Here is a 23,319-nt window from a genome sequence, read left to right as displayed (position 1 = left end):
TATCCAAGTACTTTAGAGAGATAGTTTGGTACAACACCTGAGCAGAATGTGTGATCGAAGTGACTAAATAGCCAGGTTGGCACATACCATAACGGACCATCTCTACTAGAAAAAGTGCTCACTGTCCACTATAGGGAGGTCATGATCTTGATGTAATACTGCGTCTATGACTGTGTTAACGCATAAGTACTGATGCATGTATTTTAGGTTTTGGGACCGCACATAGGGTGTTCATTATAGGAGGTGTTCACTATAGGGAGGTATTCATGCAAGGGGTTTTACTGTATTCACATTTGAAGAAGCCACATCTGAAGTATTTTCTTCATCTACGGAGTCTGCTTTCGTCATCTGACCATTTTGAAGGCCTTCACCTTGATTGTGCTTCCTGGCAAAAAATACTTCGAAAGGAGTCATCTTATCGGCTGAAAAAGAAAATTAGTATTTTCATAGCAGATGAATTGATAGGAAAAGCCTGGTTAAACCAGACATACGTAACGAATACCCTTCGGCCAGTGAGTGAGTCATGTTCAGATCACAAAATTGTAATAGGGTACATATTCCTGACAAGTTTCATACACATACAAAAATCATTAAAAAGTGTAGATTGTAGAGCAAGAACGAGTTCCATAATGCCTATTTCACATCACCCTGCCCAGATGGAGACAGGTGATGACAATACCGCACGAAGCTTATTGCCAAGGGGTATATCTATCTTTGGACCCCTAAAATTTGAAAGGTACAATACACCCGGTTCCAGCGCGGTAGATATTAAGGTGTAGTATCTTCTATACTGCAAATTTGCAGTTTAGAAATAACAGAGGAGTAGGGCTATTATTATGATAGCTAGGATAACAATAAGGTTTCTAACAAAGGTAGGCAGAATACCCTAATTACATACAAAATGCTTTATGTGATCGTTGATTCATAATTCTCTGGAGCTCAGGAATGTGCGCAACCCAATTTGTCTCATCATCTCTCCCGAGTAGGTACCGAAGCATCTTCTTCCAGCTCCCATGTGATCTTTCGGACTGTAAAGAACGGTAAAAACATTGTTAAATTTGTAATACAAAAACTACTTCCCAATTTTTTCAATCAAAATATAATCATTACTTTTCCTTGTGATTGGGGATGCCTAGGCGAACCAAATATATGCTTTATTTTTGCAGTCTTCAAAAATGAATCAAACTCTCCTTTGAATTCCGTTCCATTATCGGTCTGTACGTATTGCGGGTTGCCGAACTCACAGAATATATTTTTTGTCACTTCGGCCACCGTTTTCGATGTTTTGTTCTGAATTGGGCGTAACCAAAGGAACCTACTAAATACGTCAATCACACTGCACACATATCTGTACGTAGATCCTTCGTTCTCAACTTCTTCCATTAGTACTAAATCTATTTGTACCCGGCTCATCGGAGCAGATGCTGTTATATTCTTAATAGGTGGCTTGTTCGTAAATAATGGATTCCGTATCGTGTGCGTTGGCTTCGAATTAAGATGATCTTGGATAGTTTGCTTTGATATACCATGGAAACTGCTGCTGATTGCTCCTACTAATTTGGATGAACCTGATCCAGCCATGCTCGTGTGGTACTGATCAATAATTGAGGCAATGGCTGATGATTTTGGAATAATTTTTCTCGTTTTTAGGAATATAATTTCATTTTTGTTGTTAACTTTTTGACATATGTAAGCTTTTGAAGATAACTTATTTGCAGCATTTTTGCGCACAGCATCATATTTTTTGTCACCGGAAGTAACTGGATATGATGAGAGCATCTTCTTTCCACTTAGCACAGAAAGCATGATCTCATACACATCGTCGCTGAGAGCTGATGGTCCCCGAGATGTATTTATCTAAAATAACAAAATGCATAGCTAACATTGATAAACTATAATGGTATTGTACGAAGTTGGGTTTAAAAACAACTATTCATACAGGGAAAACTACCAAAACATAAAATTTCCACAAGAAAACTCTGTTTATTTGACCACCAATCACACAACTATATGTGAATCTTTGATTTCAAAATCAAAGCCCCTGTTTTGTCTCCAGAAGGTGTGATGAGTTTGTTATACCAAATGAAAAAAAAATACCAATCAAATAAGTAACAGGGCCAATGAATATTATAATATGAAATTGTAAATATGCAGCTTGAAACTATGTGAATATGTAGCATCTTCTGTTTATACCGATATTTAAGTTGTTAAATCGAATGTTTGATGCTCTACAGTGTGAATCGTCCTATGATGTATCGCAACATAAGATAATTAATAAAAATCAATCGTGAATTCTTCTTCAAAATATAGTTTGTTCTGTTTTGAGTTGGATAATTCTGTTAACGTCCTCTCACCCCAAAGTGATATACAGTAGAGGTGGCGGTCTCGCCCTAAGTGATATACAGTAGAGTCGGCCTATAACGGTACTAGTCTATTCGGTAATCCATCCAAACTGGTAGAATAGCAAATGTAGCGTATCTCTCCTGGGTAGCGGGTCTTTATATGTTTACGTATATAATAGATGCAATAGGCGTTTGCTACTAGGGTTCGCCCTGAGACAATATAATCGGGTTATGCGAAAATATTGGGGGAAGTAATTCCTCCTCAGGGAAAAGATATCAGTTCTTGTCGAAATTATAATCAAATAAAAATATTCAGTCTTCTCATTCCATGATCAGGGCTCAGCATCCTCGTAGGCGACTACCTGGCCAGGATTTCGCACGCGATCGAACCTAGTTCTCCCAACATCTACCGTTCGCTCCGTATGACACTTTGTCATGACTTCCCCTGGATAAAGGCCGTCAGTCGATACAAAGATTGGGGGTTCGAATCCTCGATTGATGGTCTTCATCTAACTACTGCCGATACGTCCCCGATCGAACTGGTCCTCTCATTAAGACGAATAATAATAATTGGCACTGAGACAGAAAATAGCGGTGGAACTCCTCTCCTTGTTCAGAAAAGACGAAAATGTAAGACTTGTATAAAATTAATCATGTCAAGAGTTGAACTCCTGAATTTAATCATTTCTCCAGTTCATAAAGTTTACACCTCGGGTGCATCTCCGTACGGTCTCGCGTCAGGAACGTCAAATTATACGAAGTCACGAAATTACGTTAGAGTCACCTTATTCGGGCGTACGGTGAGAGATGATTTGAAAATTATAGCGACGATCTCAAATCATTATTCAATCGCGCTCAAATGTAGAAACATATATATTTTATATACAATCGGAGCAAAATCGCTCGACCGAGAGTGGATCAATACAGTCGTAGTTGAAAATGATGTGACGATCAATACGCCCGGAAAATGATTTTACGTATGAACAAAAGTCAGCTCGACTAAACTAAACAAAATTGATCATGACTGTCCATCATAGTGACGCTCTCGGTCGGTAGATTTTGCTAGACTAGGAGACCGAAAAAATCAAACTTGGTTGAAATCAAACTGGGCCGGAATCAAACTTGGCCAAAATCAAACTCGGTCAACATCTAACTTGGCCGGACGATCTAAAAGTGAATATATCTCATCCTTCGGGTTGGACAAGATGACCCTATCCAACCCGAAGGCGGGATAGAGAGGGCGCGTCTCTTATCGCTTACATTTTAATAGTTATATTCGATTAAGAATTTAATTGCTGTAAGTTGTTCGCTGATACTATAAGTACGTGCGTGTGATTCGAAAATCAGAATGACTGTGCTCGAACGACCCGCATTTTATAGAAATCCGGGGGCGCTCATTGGCCATTAGTGATCCCTTACAAAAAATTCACACATGTTATATGTGTGAATAACACACATTACATGTGTGAAAGGTGTGAAAGACACAGAAAACACATGTGATTCCAGCTATCACATGTGTGATCTGTGTTGTGGAGCATATCACATGTGTGAATAACACATGATCACATGTGTGATTCTGAAATACATGTGTGATTGAGAAATACATGTGTGATTCACACATGTGATTGGCTCAACAACACAGATCACATGTGTAACCGCTAGGATCACGCGTGTCATTAGAATAACACATGTGATTAACATCAGTTATTCCAATCTACAACACAGTGTGAATATTTCGGATATGAACCATTCCCATGTTGGTTCCAAATTCTGAACATCTGCATTTTAGTCATAGAATCCATGTTGGAATAAGAATATTTCCATAACTGTACTCATTATTTCAACATTTTCAACACATGGTTAGATTTTATCTAACACTGACACCCCTACTGTGCAAAAACCAAGAACCAATGTCCACGGACTAGTGAGTTTGTATTTTCATTCCGCTAAATGAATAAAATAAGGTTATGATATGTTTTTACATTCGCTGTTGAGTTCTAAAAAAATATTAATATTCAAAAACGACTTCGAAAAATTAGCAGGTATTTACGGGATTCGAACCGTTGACGACGGCTAGCAAAGGACTTGGAATGAGCATGCAGGCACGCACGGCGCCATTTGCAATTATTTCGAGGATAGTCGTTGCTGTTTTTAATCAATTTTGATGGTTAATTTCTTAGTTCGAAAAGTCTGGTGTTTGAATCCAAGCTCAAAAGCAAGTATTATTGTGTTTCGTCAAATATTCATAGTCGATGATGTTAATTGAATGTACTGTAATCGGTAAAATCAGTGGCGTGTACCAATCAATCAATTAAATCAAATTCATCCAAACTTTATTTCATGGACATGATTGATGCATGCAAAGTACAACATGTCCATGCCTAACAAGTAGGCCTAGATTACACCATGAACTATTTTTAAATCACGATATGTCCAGGAATAAGACACTCGTTTGCATACTAATGCTATATTGTATCATTCCTAAACTGAATGCTCAGCCGGTATTGAACAGTATTTGCCAATTCTTTCTACATTGGAATGAATCATTTACAAATTAAAATGGAATTTTCCGTTATTAATCTAGGGAGTCAGTACATTTCCTCGAGTAGTAATTTATCTACACGGAGAATGAAACGTATACTTTCAGCCGGAACAAATTACTGAAAAAGAGGTTTTGAGCCCTGTTATGGTAAGTGTTGATTGAAAAAATTTATAAGCTAGTGTTACAATAGCGCCGTTTTTCGTCTGGTTTCACTTATCATAATAATGTAACTTTGGCTTTTTTCATCAGATGATTGATATTAGGGATATTGATTTATTGATTTATTGTTTGGAATTGTGTGTAGTATTTAAATGTTTTATAATTTTGTCTCATTCCAGATCATGTTCTGAATTGTAGATTGGGGGTTACCGCGGCCCAAATTAGAAAGAAGATTGGACAAATGCTGAAACAGTATAAATTGACGAAGTAAATCTGTAAATATTTGAAAATAAAATTCCCATTAACATGTAAGCTTACACAAGTGAGTTATTACATTTGGTTGGTAATTTTGAAACTTCATTTCGTTTTGCCAATATGCAGATCTCCTTTCAGGCAATGAGTTTTTAGGAAATTGTGAAGTATGGATGAAACATCATGTCCAATGAAGGAAGAGGTCAAATTTTGACCATTATGAATGTGTACTTATACTTCTTCTTGAATACAGTCGTGTGGAGCTGGAACAATGAGGATGACTGCAGATCACATGCGTTATAAATCACACATAACTGTGTTATATGACATGTGTGATTTACATTCAGGGCTGTATCACACGTGTGATTCACATGTGTAAAAATGGGACAAAATCACATGTGAATCACATGTGTGATTCACATGTGTAAAAATGGGACAAAATCACACGTGTGATTCACATACAAAATCACACGTGTGATTCACATACAGAATCACATGTGTGATAATGTCCCATTTTTACACATGTGAATCACACGTGTTTTTTAAAAAATCACATGAGTGATTTTTTGTAAGGGATATCACGATATACGCGATAAAAATGCCAAAAGAATAAGTTTGAAAGGTCAAAAGCGGAATTTGAAAATCAAACCCGAGTTTGATATCCGCGCGCAATAATAGTGAGCCGCCTAGCAGTGCGACAATGCTCAACTCGCGAGCGAGAAACCGATGAGAACAAATCAAACTACGGAAATATGATGAAAGTGGGATTATGACATCACAAAACGGCAGTTCAAAATTGAAAAGCGAATACAAAGGAATAGACTGCCGGTAAGTAACCAGAATGTCATAGCGCGAATTTATGATAAAAGCCGAATAAAAAGATGTGATCGTGCTATTTCCCGACAGAAACCGACCAAAACCCCCAACCCGAACGCGATAGACCGTAACGAGACGCCCGAAAAATTGACAGTAGTACACAGATACAAATTTACACAATACAAAACATATTTATATATATGAAATCGCTCCACCTGGAGATATCGGAGGAAAGGATGAGATGTTGTAACGAAAACGAACCGGAGATGTTAAACACGGTCCATTTTCGCCACACAAACTAGGGGTCCAAAGAATACCCATCACAAATTGCAATGAGAAATGGCAAACCAGTAAGAAGCTACAGGACTCAGAATTTGTGCCAAAATTGACATTTTTGGGCACTAAAAAGGTCATAGGACTGCCAACTTGAGTCCGATCGACCAAATTTTTCTTATGGTGATGGGCCAAACTTTAAACAATGATTAATTAAAAATCTTTTTCTACAAAACTTCTAAAACTCATAGGTTCAAAACTTGTTAAACCTCTAAATTTTCCCATACAAATTTCGATATGATAAGTGTATTAATTCCCCAAATCATCTATTTGAATCTTAACTAAGATCAGCAATTTATCATTCCTCCGTTGAACATAGGTTGAGTTAACTACCGGTAAATTAGATTTCAGCAAATTGTCACAAATATACATAATCACTGTCTGATTCAGACGTTTATATATAGAAATTAAGCTCAGGACCACATACGTCAAAAGTTGGTTCAAAACCCAATGAGGTACAATTCAGGAATAAGAAATAAATTATTTCTACTTACAGTTTGAGGCATTTCTGATGTATAAACCTGCAATATATGAATTGAAAGACATTTAAAAAAAGGCTGAGCAATACATAAAAAACTGTAGTCATGTCAACCTGTGCTCCAAGCTTTGCACAATAATTGCGAATCAAAACCTCTATAATAAATGATATATCTTATAGTAATAATGATAAGAAAATTTCTAACACTTCACAAATCAAATGTGGGCTAAATATATACTATACATGATAATACAAATTTGACAGCCTTGTAGGCAAGGTCTTTTTTTTTATTAAACTGATGTGATTGATTAAACAGATAGGAATCTTCTGTACGTGCTTAAGTCAAGATAACGTAGGGATCGAACTTGTCAATATTAAACTATCCAGGGACACCATGGGATGTGGTTTGAAATGCTGCTCAACAATCAGAATACTCCAATATTCAATGTCCCCTGGTGACCATATACTAAAAACTAATCAAATGTGATGAGGGTTTGGTTAATCGTTGAGGGGTACACCCTGCAGGTGCTTGTTAAATTTAGCACTAATCGGACCACAGGTAAAGCCACCAGGAGTTACAATTTTGCAATTGATTGTGGTTATTGATACATATATCCGTGTATCAATATGAATAAGCAAATTGTACTTACAGAGTGAATTTTCTTTTCGTAAAAGCAACCATACGGCTCGCCTCCTTGAAAGATTGGAGCTCTCATACTGGAAACCTGACAGATGAAAAAATAATGTATAGCCTAATCTCATTATATATCAATAGATTTAATTGATGACAGGTTTTGGAATACATTTGTATTAACATGAACTGCATTAGAATTCAACGACCCAAATCATACTTTGATCATAAATTAGCTTTCATTTCATTATTGATTTGCTAAACTTACATTATCATCATCGGCAAGAGCCCAACCATTCAGAACTTTCAGATACGCAACAAAGTGCCCACTGGTTACCTCGACACCTCGATGAGTAATGACAGCATATAACTCATAAACATACTGAAATCACACATACAAAAAACATGATGACTGATTCTTGACACTCAAGATTTACTTTGATCAAAGCACTTCAAATGATCATGATAATAAAATACGCTATTGAGTAATACTGATTATAATGATTAATAGTGTCAGGAGTTAAAACGTAACTGGGAAAAAATTTCCCCTAGAGCATGCCACAATGTCATGCAAGCGTTTTACATTGTTTTAAACAACTTCCAAGTGAAATAGTAGAAGATTACCTGATCATTTCCAACAAGAATATCTAAATTCTTTCCAATGTTTACGTGGTGCATGAGTTTCCCTGCATTGCCGAACCAACGATATCTATATGAAATCCATTATAAGTATTTCAATTAGAAAGTTCATATATTATATATATTATCATTATATTTCCATTATAGATATTATCAAATTTACGATGTGAAACAGCTCAAAAAATACAAATAACATGGCTAACCTTTTCAAATCAATGACAATGAAATCAGGTGCATTCACAAGTTCTTGAAAGCGAAAAGCTTGTTCACACGGACACCTGTTGATGGATTAAGTGGGGACATGTATTATATCTGATGATATTTACCGGTAGGTTATACATATACAGTGCACACAACCAAACTTATAGTTGTTAATACTATAAGAATAACAAGGTTACATCATTTGTATTAGAAGTGGACTGAAAGAGAGTATACTGGTACTTAATCTTTGATATCTTACTCTGAACACCGAACCGTCACCTCCTCTAGACTGAAGAAATTAGTTACGCATTCCTGAATGGTCTGGAATGCTTTCCGTTCTTCTGACTACAAAATGAATTCAAAGATGAATCTAATTATAGGTTTGTCATTGACATAGCACAAGTAATTTGTAAAGCACTATACTGAAAAACTTGCTAACTGTGCTATCTCTTGGTCGAGGAAGGCCCTTTTAAACAGACAATTCTTAAATAAGTTTTTATATGTCTCAATGTAACAATTGTTCTCATATCCACAGGAAGTGTATTCCATAAACGAGGTCCATAAGATTTAAAGACATGATCACCAGACCTAATGAGTGTTCTAGGTACCATAAGCATATTTGCATTAACAGATCTTGTAGCCCTACCACTATTATAAGTCAAATTGCAGATGAGCTTCTGCGTAATTATTGTTATTTTACTAAAAAAACTTGCAGTGAACCAAACCCGCGATATACCACCTCCTGCCACACCCACTAAAGGCCAATTTTTCACATAATCAGAATATCCGTATATCTTGGAACTGGTCAAAATTAATTCCAAGTCACTGATATGAGCTGTTTGAATCTATCAGGGGTCGACACGGTTCATCTTCCATGGTTGTATACAATCCAACAACAGTGGAGCAATTTCTAATACTAGCATATAATACATTCTTAATATTCACCTCGATGGCACAAGACATATTCAAATGTTCCGACTGACGTATGCTCTCTTTTCCACATTCCAGGCAAGTGTCTGCAAATGGATAGCTACATCATTACAAAAATTGATTAGGAAAATATCAGCAATTTTCTGTGAAAAGTCACATCGACCTACCTGTTGTTTTCAGCACAAATTCAAAACAAAGCGGCATTCTGCAAATAAATACACAAGTGAAGCTAGAGAGAACAAAAGTGAAAACTGAAAATATAGTACGCTAGGTGACAGCAAATACAGAATAGATTGATCACAAAATATACCAGTATGAAAAAGTAAAATATGGAAATCATACCCATACCTCTTAGGGTAAAAAGTTGACTAGGGGTCCATAGGGATACCATGCCCACTTGGAAGGTGGTTTGAAATAATAATAATAATGCGCCAAGAGGTTTACCACAGCCTTATGAAATGCTTATATCAGATAACGAAACAGGAATGCAATTAAAGGTAGGAGTAGATTTTGTCTTGATTAGAAAAATGAACTGAACCACGATACAGTGCCAGCACCAGTCGGCCATCTTGATTCTGACCAGGCCGGTCTGAGGTCCAAGGACACCGCGCCATCTGAACTGGTCAACAATCTGACAATTTCATCTGACAATTTCAAAATTCAATGCCCTCTGGTGAACATATATGCACAAACCTATGACTTGGAAAGGTCATAATCAAAGCGTATTGAAAACTAGATTCTGTCTACAGATGATGAAAGAAGTGGGATGTAAATCCTAAGTTATCCCCCTGGCAGGGATAAGAACTTGATGGCATTGCTAGACTTAGCAGCGGCACGAAACTCTGCCACACTAGATGCAGGTTTGAAAACTTGCGGCACCAATCAGATTGATTGAATAATCACCGAGAATAATTTCACAGATAAACTATCAATGGAAAAACCTGGGCTTAAATTAATCAGGATTTATGATTGGCTTATAATTGCATCTTCTAAGCTGCATTCTCTGTCTAGTATGGTAAGGTTTCATGAAGTGGCAAGTCTCAATCAATGCCATCAGATTTCAAGCCCTACCAGGGGGGATGGTACCAAGTGGGTACCAAGTTGGCTAAAAAGATGAGAACAAAATAATTACTTTTCTTTGATTTTCAAACACACGCCATGAAAAAATTCCATCACATCTTGCTGTTGGTGCTTTTCTGCATCGACCACGAAGTCTGGAAAATATAATTACAAAAGTACATAGGGAGTCATATTCAATAACAATGCTTTCTGATAAAGATCGCAAAATTGCTACATGCACTTCAATGCTAGCAAAAAACCCACGTTTCTTTTCATCAAGAATAATCGTATGAACACTATGAGATTTTCTATGCCCATAGAGACTATGTACGATCTCAGGAACATCGAAAGCTGCGGCTCTGTAATGTAGTTCCTTCACCTACTGATAATCTTGTGCCCATGGATTTATCTTGTGCTTTTGGAGCCCACGTTGCCTTGACCTTTCATTCAGACACAAATTTGATGGTCTGTCTGACAATAGGCATGTACTTATCCACTGTGAATTAAGTAGATATTCTAACTCGACAGTGAAACAACAATTGTCAAATAACAACGCTGCAAGTTAAAACCATTTCAATCAAAAATTGTTGTTTCATCTATCATACAAGTCTGTCATTTAAAAACTGCAATGAAAATTATACATACCTTTTATGTTATCAATAAGTGGCTCAGTGTTGCCAAGTAACGATTGCTGAATGTTACATGCATTGCAGGTAGGCCTACAGGGCTGCGAACATGCTTTCTTAAAAAAGCGATGTAAAAAGCCTCGGGTGGCCCGAAGACATTGCACGACAGAATTGAGGAAACAGACATTACCAGGGTTTCTAAGACCTGGAGGAAGCACCTACAATGAAACAATCAATTACAGATTAACTACCTTGTATCGGCACAAAATTCAACAAGCACCTGCAGGGTGTACCTTTTAACGATTAACCAAACCCTCATCACATTTGCCCGATGAGTCTTGGCCCCTACCAAGTAAATGGACTCCTAGTGGCTTTACCTGTGGTCCGATTGGTGCTAAATTCAACAGGCACCTGCACGGTGTACCTTTTAACGATTAACCAAACCCTCATCACATTTGCCCGATGAGTCTTGGCCCCGGGACCAGGGACCCCCCTAACAGGTAAATGGACTCCTGGTGGCTTTACCTGTGGTCCGATTAGTGCTAAATTTAACAAGCACCTGCAGGGTGTACCCCTTTACGATTAACCAAACCCTCATCACATTTGCCCGATGAGTCTTGGCCCCGGGCCCAGGGACCCCCCCTAACAGATAAATGGACTCCTGGTGGCTTTACCTGTGGTCCGATTAGTGCTAAATTTAACAAGAACCTGCAGGGTGTACCCCTTTACGATTAACCAAACCCTCATCACATTTGCCCGATGAGTCTTGGCCCCGGGCCCAGGGACCCCCCTAACAGGTAAATGGACTCCTGGTGGCTTTACAATACAACCCTGGGGACTATTCTTGGCCCCGAGTCCAGGGACCCCCTCAAAGACCCAAAGTGCCTTCATATTTGGCCTGATCAGCACCCAATTTTTTGGGGATATTTTGCTTAATCTTTTCAACACATACCTCAAATTTGGTCTTAATTAAATACCACCCGTGAAACTGTGCAGTCTCAATATAGGCCTACCATCATTTTATATCCATTGATTTTTCACATGGCATTGAAGGATTGTCAAAAAGTCTTCATTTTCTCATGTTGAAGAGAAAAGGTTTGAAATTCTTGAGATGTTTCCTGTTTCCATGCTTATAAACCATATTTTTGATGATTTGAGATTAATTTAAAACGTTGGGCACGTGAACAAATTGTTAAAATTGATTTAGGCATAGTTCATTAAGTATTCTCTGCTCTGATTCAGATTGAAAGAAATTGATTCAATGACGACTTTGGTATCGGTACTATCAAATTAAGACCAAATTGATTTAGGGCTCCTATTATGGCATGTTTCAAAGTTCAAGAGAATAAATCAATCAGTGGAACCTTGCTAAAACCAACTGGGATAGGCCGAATATAGAACTTTGTCCAAATTAAGACAATTTGATTCATCCATGGCTTGTAGCCTAGGGCGCTGTAAGTGTAATTAGTACATTCAATTCATGCAGCAAAGATTTCCGCATGATTTTGCGCGTTGTTACACAACCTCATTCGTCACGGAACTTTGATCCAGGTAAAACCTCCCTTCTGGATCCCCTAAATTCGAGCACGGTGGAAGCATAAAAATCTAGCTTGAAATTAAGGCCTAAGGCTAAGCTCATCCTATCATCATTTTTTGAGTGCATTTTTTCGATATTTACAGTTCGATTGGCAGCCATTGCTCCTACTGATGAAAGGAACGCCATCTATTGAATGAGCGATTGACCCGCCATCTACCGGTTCCTCGATTCAAGCGGTTCCCTGAATACTACTCCAACAGACGTGTGTTACTACATCGTCGTTCCGGGGATCAGCTGCGAGTTTCTCCTCATCATGAGAATCAAATCGAGTACAAATTAATTTATAACTACCAGTGATTTGGCTGCGGGCGTCAAGCAGTTAGTTTAGCAATACCTATTTTTCTTTACCAAATTAACCGTGTATTTACTAAGATAAATCATAAGTGTACCGGGGAGTCGTAGGCCTAAACTAAACAAGAGATATAACGGAGAAAAGCTGTTATGTCGACGAGGTATCAAAATAAAAGAATATATTACTTTATTCGGCCGCGGGCTTCAACCTCTATATCAATACCATCAATACTCTATATTTCCTACAGTACATACCGATCATTGTCAAATGCACAAGGTATTTACTAAATACAAGTATATAACACACTCCTATCCGTATGCTGGACTCACACTTGACATTCGGAGTAAGCGTTCGCTGTGGGGGAAAGGGATCGTTCGCTGTGTCGCTTGAAGTGTTTATCGAGTTTTACGCGACCTTAAGGCTTAAGTATGGTGGCTGATACGATAAAAAACACGAATATGCAAATGAGGGCGACATTACGACAAAACGACAAAACTAAAATAACGCGAGAAAACAATGATTTTGATTTTGTCGCCCGCGACAATTCGATATTTTGGTTTTGTCGCCCGCGAAAAATTCAATATTTTGGTTTTATCGCCCACGACAATTCATTACTTTGGTTTTATCGCCAGCGACAATTCATTATTTTGGTTTTGTCGCCCGCGACAATCCTTCTTTTTAGTTTTGCCGCCCGCGACAATTCATTATTTTGGTTTTATATTTTGTTTTTGTCGCCCGCTACGTGGTTTTGTCGCCCGCGACAATTCAATATTTTGGTTTTATCGCCCGCAATAATTCATTATTTTGGTTTTGTCGCCCGAGACAATTCATTATTTTGGTTTTATCGCCCGCGACAATTCATTATTACGGTTTTATCGCCCGCGACAATTCATTATTTTGGTTTTGTCGCTCGCGACAATTCACCATTTTGGTTTTGTCGCCCGCGACAATTCACCATTTTGGTTTTGTCGCCCTCGACAATTCAATATTTTGGTTTTATCGCCCGCAATAATTCATTATTTTGGTTTTGTCGCCCGAGACAATTCATTATTTTGGTTTTATCGCCCGCGACAATTCATTATTACGGTTTTATCGCCCGCGACAATTCATTATTTTGGTTTTGTCGCTCGCGACAATTCACCATTTTGGTTTTGTCGCCCGCGACAATTCACCATTTTGGTTTTGTCGCCCGCGACAATTCAATATTTTGGTTTTATCGCCCGCGACAATTCCTTACTTTGGTTTTATCTCCAGCGACAATTCATTATTTTGGTTTTGTCGCCCGCGACAATTCTTCTTTTTGGTTTTGTCGACCGAGACAATTCATTATTTTTTTTAAATATTTTGTTTTTATCGTCCGCGACAATTTTTTTTGGGTTTTGTTGCCCGCGACAATTCAATATTTTGTTTTTTGTCGCCCACGACAATTCAATATTTTGGTTTTGTCGCCCGCGAAAAATTCAATATTTTGGTTTTATCGCCTACGACAATTCATTACTTTGGTTTTATCGCCAGCGACAATTCATTATTTTGGTTTTGTCGCCCGCGACAAGTCATTATTTTGGTTTTATATTTTGTTTTTGTCGCCCGCGACAATTTTTTATCCTTCTTTTTAGTTTTGTCGCCCGCGACAAGTCATTATTTTGGTTTTATATTTTTTTTTTGTCGCCCGCGACAATTTTTTTTTGGTTTTGTCACCCGCGACAATTCAATATTTTGGTTTTATCGCCTGCAACAATTCAATATTTTGGTTTTATCGCCCGCGATAATTCATTATTTTGGTTTTGTCGCACGAGACAATTCATTATTTTGGTTTTATCGCCCGCAACAATTCATTATTTTGGTTTTGTCGCCCGCGACAATTCACCATTTTGGTTTTGTCGCCCGCGACAATTCAATATTTTGGTTTTATCGCCCGCGACAATTCCTTACTTTGGTTTTATCTCCAGCGACAATTCATTATTTTGGTTTTGTCGCCCGCGACAATTCTTCTTTTTGGTTTTGTCGACCGAGACAATTCATTATTTTTTTTAAATATTTTGTTTTTATCGTCCGCGACAATTTTTTTTGGGTTTTGTTGCCCGCGACAATTCAATATTTTGTTTTTTGTCGCCCACGACAATTCAATATTTTGGTTTTGTCGCCCGCGAAAAATTCAATATTTTGGTTTTATCGCCTACGACAATTCATTACTTTGGTTTTATCGCCAGCGACAATTCATTATTTTGGTTTTGTCGCCCGCGACAAGTCATTATTTTGGTTTTATATTTTGTTTTTGTCGCCCGCGACAATTTTTTATCCTTCTTTTTAGTTTTGTCGCCCGCGACAAGTCATTATTTTGGTTTTATATTTTTTTTTTGTCGCCCGCGACAATTTTTTTTTGGTTTTGTCACCCGCGACAATTCAATATTTTGGTTTTATCGCCTGCAACAATTCAATATTTTGGTTTTATCGCCCGCGATAATTCATTATTTTGGTTTTGTCGCACGAGACAATTCATTATTTTGGTTTTATCGCCCGCAACAATTCATTATTTTGGTTTTGTTGCCCGCGACAATTCATTATTTTGGTTTTGTCGCACGTGACAATTCAATATTTTGTTTTTGTCGCCCGAGACAATTCATTATTTTGGTTTGATCGCCCACGACAATTCATTACTTTGGTTTTATCGCCAGCGACAATTCATTATTTTGGTTTTATATTTTGTTTTTGTCGCCCGCGACAATTTTTTTTTGGTTTTGTCGCCGGCGACAATTCAATATTTTGGTTTTATCGCCGGCGATAATTCATTATTTTGGTTTTGTCGCCCGAGACAATTTATTATTTTGGTTTTATCGCCCGCGACAATTCATTATTTTGGTTTTATCGCCCGCGACAATTCATTATTTTGTTTTTGTCGCCCGCGACAATTTTTTTTATGGTTTTGTCGCCCGCGACAATTCAATATTTTCGTTTTATCGCCCGCGATAATTCATTATTTTGGTTTTGTCGCCCGAGACACTTCATTATTTTGGTTTTATCACCTGCGACAATTCATTATTACGGTTTTATCGCCCGCAACAATTAACCATTTTGGTTTTGTTGCCCGCGACAATTCATTTTTTTGGATTTGTCGCCCGCTACAATTCAATATTTTGGTTTTGTCGCCAGCGACAATTCATTATTTTGGTTTTATCGCCCGCGACAATTCAATATTTTGGTTTTATCGCCAGCGACAATTCATTATTTTGGTTTTATCGCCCGTAACAATTCATTAGTTTGGTTTAGTTGCCCGCGACAATTCATTATTTTGGTTTTGTCGCCCGCGACAATTCAAGATTTTGGTTTTATCGCCCGAGACAATTCATTTTTTTGGTTTTGTCACACGCGACAATTCAATATTTTGGTTTTATCGCCCACGACATTCATTATTTTGGTTTTGTCGCACGCGACAATTCATTATTTTGGTTTTATCGCCCGCGACAATTTTTTTTTTTGTCGAGGTTTTATCGCCTGCGACACTTCAATATTTTGGTTATATCGCCTGCGACAATTCAATATTTTGGTTTTATCGCCAGCAACAATTCATTATTTTGGTTTTATCGCCAGCGAGAACTCATTATTTTGGTTTTATCGCCTGCGACAATTCATTACATGTATTTTGGTTTTACCACCAGTGACAATTCAATATTTTGGTTTTATCGCCAGCGACAATTCATTATTTTGGTTCTATCGCCCGTAACAATTCATTAGTTTGGTTTAGTCGCCCGCGACAATTCAATATTTTGGTTTTGTCGCCCCCGACAATTCATTTTTTTGGTTTTGTCACACGCGACGATTCATTATTTTGGTTTTATCGCCCACGACATTCATTATTTTGGTTTTGTCGCACGCGACATTTCATTATTTTGGTTTAATCGCCAGCGACAATTCATTATTTTGGTTTTATCGCCCGCGACAATTCATTATTATGGTTTTATCTCCCGCGACAATTCATTAGTTTGGTTTTGTCGCCCGCGACAATTCAATATTTTGGTTTTGTCCCACGCGACAATTCAATATTTTGGTTTTATCGCCTGCGACAATTCAATATTTTGGTTTTATCGCCAGCGACAATTCATTATTTTGGTTTTATCGCCCGCGACAATTCATTATTTTGGTTTTATCGCCCGCGACAATTCATTGGTTTGGTTTTGTCGCCCGCGACAATTCAATATTTTGGTTTTGTCGCCTGCGACAATTCAAGATTTTAGTTTTATCGCCCGCGACAATTCATTTTTTTGGTTTTGTCGCCCGCGACAATTAATGTTTTTTGTTTTGTCGCCCACTTTATTAGCTTTTGAATAATTAGGCCAATTTATAACGTAATAAAGACTTATGCTTTCGCCTATTTTGAAGTCGATTAATCTGATATAGTATGGAAGCGATAAAGGGCCTCGAGTTGTCGCGTTCAAACTCGACAAGTCGCCATATTTATGTCGATATATCGCGATATATCGCGTGAAGTCCACATGAATATGTCTACATATCGTGACGTTTTCGCGACAAATTTCGCTTTTTTGCTCATTTTCCACGGGACAAGCCGTCATTTAAAGACATGTCTAAATGTAAGATGTGTCGAGAACGACATGTGTTGGTTCTCTTATATGATTCGTTGATGTCTCTCTTATATGATTGGTTGCTGTTTCGCGCCATGTGTACTATACTGTAACCCTATACTGTAGTAATAAAGTTAGATGCTGTTTAGATTCACAAAATACAACACGCTCTTCGACTTTACTCCTTCGGATCTGGTCAACTCTCTGTGGTGATAGTCACTCCATCACATTTGGTGCCGTGACCAGGATTATGTCGACGACATCGGAAAATGCGTATGACGAAACTGAGCGTCAAAACGAAATGGACCAAACGAAGCGTCCTACAGCATCTCGGTTGGCCCACCGAGGGCAGTTATCTAAATACCTCAATCGTGCAGAAGAGGTCTACCAGAGCCTACAATCCGGATCAACAGAAGTAGGCCTAGCCGAAGTTCAAGATCTGGTAGCAATCATATCATCAGCGGTCACAAAGCTAAACCTCATACAAGAACTAGATCAAACAATTCTTTCGTTGACGCCAGATGAAAATCTACAATCATCTATCGCAGAAGCAGATGATTTCGCATTCGAACGGATTATCGAAATACAAAGATATAGATTCTTTATTGAAACGTTCAATAACGACACGAAACCGACGACAACGACAACTCATCAACCGATTAACAACAAATCAAGGCAAGTCAATCTACCTAAGTTACATTTACCGACATTCAGCGGGGATTTACTACAATGGATCGGCTTTATAGATGCATTCGAATCAGCTATCCACAACGATACCGGATTAGACGACATCCAAAAATTCCAGTATCTTCGTGCGCAACTCAGCGGAGAAGCGGCCCGATGCGTCGAGGGCTTATCACTGACCAATAACAACTACGTCGAAGCCATTGAACTTTTGAAAAACAGGTACGGACAAACTCATAAATTGATCAACGTTTATATGAAGGCATTGTGGGAATTGCCAAAACCACGCGAAAATGTACAACAGATGAAAAAGTTCTACGATGAACTGGAAGGCTATATCAGGGGTCTAAAATCGCTCGGTAAGACCGAGGAAAGCTATGGGGATCTCCTGATTCCAGTCATATTCGAGAAACTCCCATCGGGAATTAAAACTCAGATCACACGCGACCATGGTGATTCAGCATGGAATTTAACTGAATTGAAGAAAGCGTTACAGAAAGAGATTCAAGCGGGTCTAGCAGGACAAGCCATTCAAAGTGTGCTCATCAGCGATTCAGAAGACGAAACCACAGACACGTCATTATTAATTCATCACAGAAAACGAAATCAAACAAGCCGTCTAGACCGTAATTATAAAATTCAATGTAACTACTGCAAGAAAGACCACAAATCAAGGGATTGTCTGATCTATAACACTCTGGAAAAACGGATGGATATAGTGAAAAGAGAAAATCTCTGCCGAAATTGTTTGAGAAAAAATCACAAAGCCAGAGATTGCAGGTCACGCTATAGCTGTTCCGTATGTTCAGATAAACACCATACATCTCTATGCGGCAAAAAACCACAATCAGCTGGTCATAACGATCAGAACCCGCGATGCGATGACAGGCAAATGTACATCGGCGTGCTAAATTCACAAGACTCAATCACCGTATCGACGCCAGTCGTCTTAAAGACAGCTGTTGCTGAAATTACTGATGAAAAACATCAAAACTCCGAGACCGTCAGCATATTGTTTGATGAAGGCTCGACCCGAACATGGATCACGGAGGAAACAGCCGTGAAATTAAACTTGAAACCGGAGTCGAGCGAAATACTGAATCTTTCGATCTTTGGAGATACTAAATCTAAACAAAGGAAATACGACCGGGTCAAGTTAGCCATTAAAACCGAAACTGGAGACGTGCCGATAAGCGCACTCGTAAAATCGAACATTACGACACCTATGAGTAATCACATCAAAGATACACGTAATTTACATTATCTATCGGGTCTGAAACTGGCGCACCCTGTTAGCGGTCGTGAATCGTTCGAAATCGCTCTATTAATTGGATCCGACTACTACTGGTCCTTAGTTGAGGACAAAGTCGTCAGGGGCAACGGCCCCACAGCGGTTGCGTCAAAACTCGGTTATCTTCTTTCGGGTCCGCTAAAAAACTCGAGTCACGACCGTCGTGACTACGCGAACTTTATCCTCACCGATGATACTCATGAACGAGACCAACTCGAAAATTTTTGGAGAGTCGAAACACTCGGGATAAAACACCCGATAAACGAAGAACTTACGTTTGAAAATTACACGACGGATTGTATCGAAATGGCGGGAAACCAATACGTTGCGCAGCTACCATGGAGGCCGGAACACCCTCCATTACCGACCAATAGACTGAACACAGCCAACCGAACGCGAGCGATGGTCAGGAAACTAAATAACGATACCCGAAAAATCTATGATCGAATTATCGAAGATCAAATAGCGCGTGGATTCATCGAGTCGATCCACGAGGAAAACGAATCCGAAGGGCATTATATACCGCACCACTCGGTGAAGAAAGACTCAGCTACAACACCAATTCGCGTCGTCTACGATTGTAGCTTCCGTACGCGTCAGTCTCCGAGTTTAAATGACTGCCTGGAAAAAGGACCGCTACTGCTTAACGATCTTGGTTCGATCTTGATGAACTTTCGTACATGCGACGTTGGACTTAGTAGCGACATCAAAAAGGCCTTCCTTCAAGTGGGCCTAGCCGAGCCAGACCGGAAATTCACGAAATTTTTCTGGCTAAGCGATCCAAACGACCCCGAAAGCAAATTCATTACGTATCAATTTAAATCTGTATTATTCGGAGCAGCGTGCTCGCCGTTTATTCTCAATGCCCTCATAAAATCACATTTGGACAAAGATAAGAGCACGGTAGCTAACGACATGAAATCGAGCATATACGTAGACAACGTCGTTACGTCGGTGAAAGACGAATCGACAGCGATCGATTATTACCATAACGCGAATCGGATGATGTCCGATGCAGGATTTAAACTATGTGAGTGGACTAGTAACAACGAAAACCTCAGACATATTGCGAGTAAAGACAACTTATTGAACGGACATGACGTTGTCAGCAACCTAGGACTCCTGTGGGATGTCAATCAGGACAGGCTTAAATACAAACAAGCGATCGAGCATAGCGAACCAGAAATTATTACGAAGCGCGAAATCGTCAGGAGCGTGGCGAGTCTCTATGATCCGTTAGGACTGTTATCGCCGGTTCACATCAAATCAAAAATATTCATCCAAGAATTATGGAAGGCGAATGTCTCGTGGGATGAATTATTACCAGACGAGGTGAGCAATAACTGGAAAACTTTGTACCGAGATCTACAAAATGCGAGAAAAATAACGATTAACCGGAAGTATTTTTCTGCGCCGTCGGAGGATACCGATACTGAGTTACATTGCTTTGTGGACGCGAGTTCACGTGGCTACGGAGCCACCGTTTATCTACGTCAAGGGAAAAAAACCGCGCTTGTCATAGCGAAAAACAGAGTTGCACCCGTTAAACAGCTCTCGTTACCGCGCCTCGAGCTAATGGCCGCCGTCGTCGGCGCCCGTTTGATCAAATATTCATTCGATGCGCTCAATCCATGCTACAATTTCAGCAAAGCGATTATCTGGTCCGATAGCGAGATAGTCCTAAGTAGGACTAGGAGTGAAAATCGACTTCCGTGTTTCGTTCAAAATCGGGTGCACGAGATAAACTCCTTGAAGCTAGACAATCTCGATGTGGAATTGAATTACGTACCGACTCAAGATAATCCAGCGGATCTACTAACACGCGGTATAACCACTCATCAACTGGCCAATTCAACACTATGGTGGCACGGGCCCGACTGGTTGAAAGTCGGCGATTGGCCAGTCTCGCGATTTCAAGCCGATAACGAAATTAAAACTGATGAATCTGTCGACGAGACTACCATGTCGATACAACACGAACAGTTAGAAAAAGCGGGTATCTTAAAGATCATTGATCCGGAAAAATATGGATCGTTGACCGAACTCGTGCGTGTTACCGCTTATTTCCTCAGATATTTACATAATCTGAGGAATCCAGCCGATCGGGTTAGCGGGGAACTCACCGCCGATAAGATAAAAACAGCAGAAAACAAATGGGTCATGGACTTACAGAAAACATACTTTAGATCTGAATTGAATCAATTGACAGACCAGAAACTCAAACGCGGTAACCTGGTCAAACAACTGAAAATCTTTATCGATGACAGGGGACTTATTCGATGCGGCAGTCGTGTGCAAAATTCGTCTTTACCCTACGATGCCAAATTTCCAATTCTTTTACCAGATCACCATATTACGCGTTTGATCGTGTTGTTTCACCACAGGAGGTGTAAACATTTAAGAATCGGCGGGACTGTTACTGCTATCAGGCAAAGATACTGGATACCGAAAATTAGACAAGTCGTAAAATCAGTTCTCAGGAAATGTGTTACGTGCGCTATAGTACGAGGCTCCGCCTACTGCAGACCTATACCACCGCCACTTCCAGTTTCGCGCGTTACGAATGCTCCGCCCTTTACTGTTACCGGAGTAGATTATTCAGGTGAAATTTGGGTCAGAGGCACGTCTGACAAGCGCCATAAACGTTACATTTGTCTGTTTACATGCGCCACCACGCGAGCAGTCCATCTCGAATCAGTCATTAATATGACACATGCCGCGTTTATTCGAGCATTCCGGAGATTCGTTTCGCGTAGATCGTTACCGCATGAACTGATCAGTGACAACGGGTCATACTTTCTAAAATCTTGCGTAGAGATAGAAGAAATCGTCAATTCGCCGATCGTCGCGAGATATATGGCGAACAATCGAATTAGATGGACATTCATTCCCAAACGAGCCCCTTGGTTCGGGGGATTCTGGGAAAGGATGGTAGGCGTAACGAAAGAATGCCTCAGAAAGATTCTCGGTAGAAGCATCGTCACGGACGATGAATTACGAACTCTCTTGTGTGAAATTGAGGCTACGATCAACGATCGACCTCTCACGTATGTGTATAGTACGGAAGACGAGCCTCTTCCGTTATCCCCGTCACAACTGTTATGCGGTCGCCAATTAACTCTGTTGCCGTATGAGGACATTGATCTAAATGATCAGGACTTTAACGTTTCGTATACCGATATTCAACGCCGTAATCAAACGTTGCGAGAACTTTTGAGTTCGTTCAAACGACGTTGGAGCCGTGAATACTTGATAGCGCTCAGAGAACGTGCGAAACTCAACGGGAAACTCGAAAACAAAATAAAAACTGGCGACATTGTTTTAGTGCACGGGGACAACAAGAAGCGAATACACTGGCGTATGGCACTCGTCGAGAAATTAAACGTTAGCGCCGATGGACTTGTGCGATCAGCGGATATTCGAACAAGTACCGGCCGTACGAACCGACCCGTATCGAAATTATATCCGCTGGAAATTAACACGAAATCTGTCGATGATTCATCGGATACCGGTACGAATACCGATACAAATCAACCGAAAACGCGTGCGACCAGGCTGGCCGCAGCCAACGCTCAGCGAAAGATTAGAAATTGGACGAAATTATTAAAAGACTGAACTCTGTCTGGATTATATGTATGAAACCGATGCGTAGGCTATTATTGCCTTTTTACTCGACTATGTTTACATCACGTGATTCTGCATGCGTGTTTACGTTAAATTCTTCGTCGGCCGCGAGGTCAAACACGTTATCGTTTTTTACGCGTTTTCTGAACTTTAATCGTTTCCGATCTTAAACAAATAACGCGTTCGCTTCGAAACTTTTCTTTACCGGAAAGGACTTGAAATATTGTTTAATCACTCTTGGTGTTG

At 39.4% G+C, this 23,319-nt stretch overlaps 2 protein-coding genes and 1 long non-coding RNA gene across 3 annotated transcripts; 1 reads left to right on the top strand and 2 right to left on the bottom strand.

Annotated features, from left to right (window-relative positions):
- Positions 1–264: 264 nt before the first annotated feature.
- LOC141906244 (uncharacterized) lies at positions 265–9,527 on the bottom strand. Its single transcript, XM_074795487.1, has 11 exons — positions 9,491–9,527; positions 9,339–9,409; positions 8,653–8,738; positions 8,396–8,470; positions 8,178–8,262; positions 7,822–7,935; positions 7,573–7,647; positions 6,939–6,965; positions 1,111–1,857; positions 899–1,028; positions 265–422 (listed from the first exon to the last, which is right to left on the bottom strand). The coding sequence occupies exons 1-11, from the start codon at positions 9,525–9,527 to the stop codon at positions 265–267; spliced, it is 1,605 nt and encodes a 534-aa protein (XP_074651588.1).
- Positions 9,528–10,476: 949 nt separating this feature from the next.
- On the bottom strand, positions 10,477–12,703 carry LOC141905895 (uncharacterized). Its single transcript, XR_012619285.1, has 3 exons — positions 12,687–12,703; positions 11,028–11,226; positions 10,477–10,537 (listed from the first exon to the last, which is right to left on the bottom strand). It is a non-coding gene; the product is annotated as an uncharacterized LOC141905895 (long non-coding RNA).
- A 5,021-nt stretch (positions 12,704–17,724) lies between these two features.
- On the top strand, positions 17,725–23,064 carry LOC141906243 (uncharacterized). The gene has a single exon (XM_074795486.1). The coding sequence runs from the start codon at positions 17,725–17,727 to the stop codon at positions 23,062–23,064; it is 5,340 nt and encodes a 1,779-aa protein (XP_074651587.1).
- Positions 23,065–23,319: the final 255 nt, after the last annotated feature.

This window comes from Tubulanus polymorphus, chromosome 5, assembly GCF_964204645.1.
Source record: "Tubulanus polymorphus chromosome 5, tnTubPoly1.2, whole genome shotgun sequence".
Classification (NCBI taxonomy): Eukaryota; Metazoa; Nemertea; class Palaeonemertea; order Tubulaniformes; family Tubulanidae; genus Tubulanus; species Tubulanus polymorphus.
This window is presented reverse-complemented; position numbering and strand designations above follow the sequence as displayed.

Bases quoted from the DNA above. Each gene is read 5' to 3' on its own strand.
- LOC141906244 (XM_074795487.1), bottom strand. From the start codon at position 9,527: ATGCCGCTTTGTTTTGAATTTGTGCTGAAAACAACAG. The intron at 9,410-9,490 runs GTAGGTCGATGT...ATCCATTTGCAG, and splicing joins ATTTGTGCTGAAAACAACAG to ACACTTGCCTGGAATGTGGA. The intron at 8,739-9,338 runs GTGAATATTAAG...TTCATTTTGTAG, and splicing joins ATATGTCTTGTGCCATCGAG to TCAGAAGAACGGAAAGCATT.
- LOC141906243 (XM_074795486.1), top strand. From the start codon at position 17,725: ATGTCGACGACATCGGAAAATGCGTATGACGAAACTGAGCGTCAAAAC.